We start from the raw sequence: 1,555 nt of genomic DNA, 5'->3' as shown, positions 1-1,555 counted from the left end.
GGGCTGGGGGGGCGTTTTTTGGGGTGGGGGGACCCCAGGAAGTGCAGCACCAGGGGGTAGCTCCCGTTCACCAGCAGCAGCGTCTGCCCGGGGGCGAGGGTCCCGCAGCCCCCCCGGCCCAGCACCGCGCCCCCCACCGAGCTGGGGTTCACCCCGCGCTGGGCAGGAAGGGGTTAAAGGGTTAAAATCCCACAAACAGCCCGAAATCCCCCCAAAATCCTGCCCCAAAATCCCCCCACCGAGCTGGGGTTCACCCTGCGCTTGGCACGAAGGGGTTAACCGGTTAAAATCCCATAAACCCCCCTAAAAACACCCCAAAAAACCCACCCAAAATCCCCCCCACCGAGCTGGGGTTCACCCCGCGCTGGGCAGGAAGGGGTTAACGCGTTAAAATCCCATAAATGCCCCAAAACCAGATCAAAATCCCATAAATCCCCCCCAAAAAACCCACCCCAAAATCCCCCCCGCCGAGCTGGGGTTCACCCCGCGCTGGGCAGGAAGGGGTTAACGCGTTAAAATCCCATAAACCCCCCAAAAACAGATCAAAATCCCCTAAATCCCCCCAAAAACCCACCCAAAATCCCATAAATCCCCCCAAAAATGCACCCCGAAATCCCCCCCACCGAGCTGGGGTTCACCCCGCGCTGGGCAGGAAGGGGTTAATGGGTTAAAATCCCGTAAAACCCCCAAAAAACCAGCCCAAAATCCCACAAATCCCCCCAAAATCCCACCCCAAAATTCCATACCCCCCCCCAAAAACCCCTCAAGTCCCCCGAGAACCTCTTCAATGGCCCGCATGGCACCGGCACCGGCACCGGAACCGGAACCGGCACCGGGACCCAACCGGGCCCGGCACCGGAGCGACCCCGGCCCGGCCCCGCCGCCTCTTCCGCCCCGCGTGACGTCACTTCCGCCCCCTCGTTCCTTCCCGCCCTTTTTGTCCTTGAGCGCCCCGCTGAAAAGCCACGCCCCCTTCAGGCTTAAACCCCGCCCATTCTCAATAGATCACGCCTCTCATGGGACAAGCCACGCCTCTTTTGGCGCCCGCGAGGCGACTTCCGGTCTTGCTACGCCGCCGCCTCCGGTGAGTTGGGTGGCACCGCGGCGCCCCCTGGCGGTGGAGGACGGGCTGGGTCCTCCAAGGGAGGGTGGGAGAACTGGGAGGGACTGGGAGGGACTGGGAGGGACTGGGAGGGACTTTTCTTCATCCCAGTGCCCCCCAGTTTGTACTGGTGCAGCCCCAGTTTGTACTGGTGCACTCCCAGTTCATCCCAGTGCCCCCCAGTCTGTACTGGTGCAGCCCCAGTTTGTACTGGTGCACTCCCAGTTCATCCCAGTGCCCCCCAGTCTGTACTCGTGCACTCCCAGTCCATCCCAGTGCCCCCCAGTCTGTACTGGTGCACTCCCAGTCCATCCCAGTGCACTCCCAGTGCATCCCAGTGCACTCTCACTCCATCCCAGTTCATTCCAGTTCATTCCAATCCATCCAGGCGCACTCCCAGTGCACTCCCAGTCCGTCCCAGTGCATGCCAGTCCATTGTGGTGCACTCCCAGT

General features: G+C 61.9%; 1 protein-coding gene across 1 annotated transcript in view; it reads left to right on the top strand.

The window, feature by feature from the left end:
• The first annotated feature begins 795 nt into the window (after nucleotides 1-795).
• The window catches only part of LOC120510400 (pollen-specific leucine-rich repeat extensin-like protein 3), a 4,459-nt gene continuing 3,699 nt past the window's right edge, over nucleotides 796-1,555 (top strand). The window contains exons 1-2 of the mRNA XM_039726201.1: nucleotides 796-1,232; nucleotides 1,295-1,555. Coding sequence (XP_039582135.1) covers nucleotides 797-1,232; nucleotides 1,295-1,555 — 697 coding nt within the window. The 5' untranslated portion in view covers nucleotide 796. The remainder of the gene's footprint in view (nucleotides 1,233-1,294) is intronic.

This window comes from Passer montanus, unplaced genomic scaffold (assembly GCF_014805655.1).
Source record: "Passer montanus isolate IOZ18808 unplaced genomic scaffold, ASM1480565v1 scaffold575, whole genome shotgun sequence".
NCBI lineage: Eukaryota > Metazoa > Chordata > Aves > Passeriformes > Passeridae > Passer > Passer montanus.
This window is presented reverse-complemented; position numbering and strand designations above follow the sequence as displayed.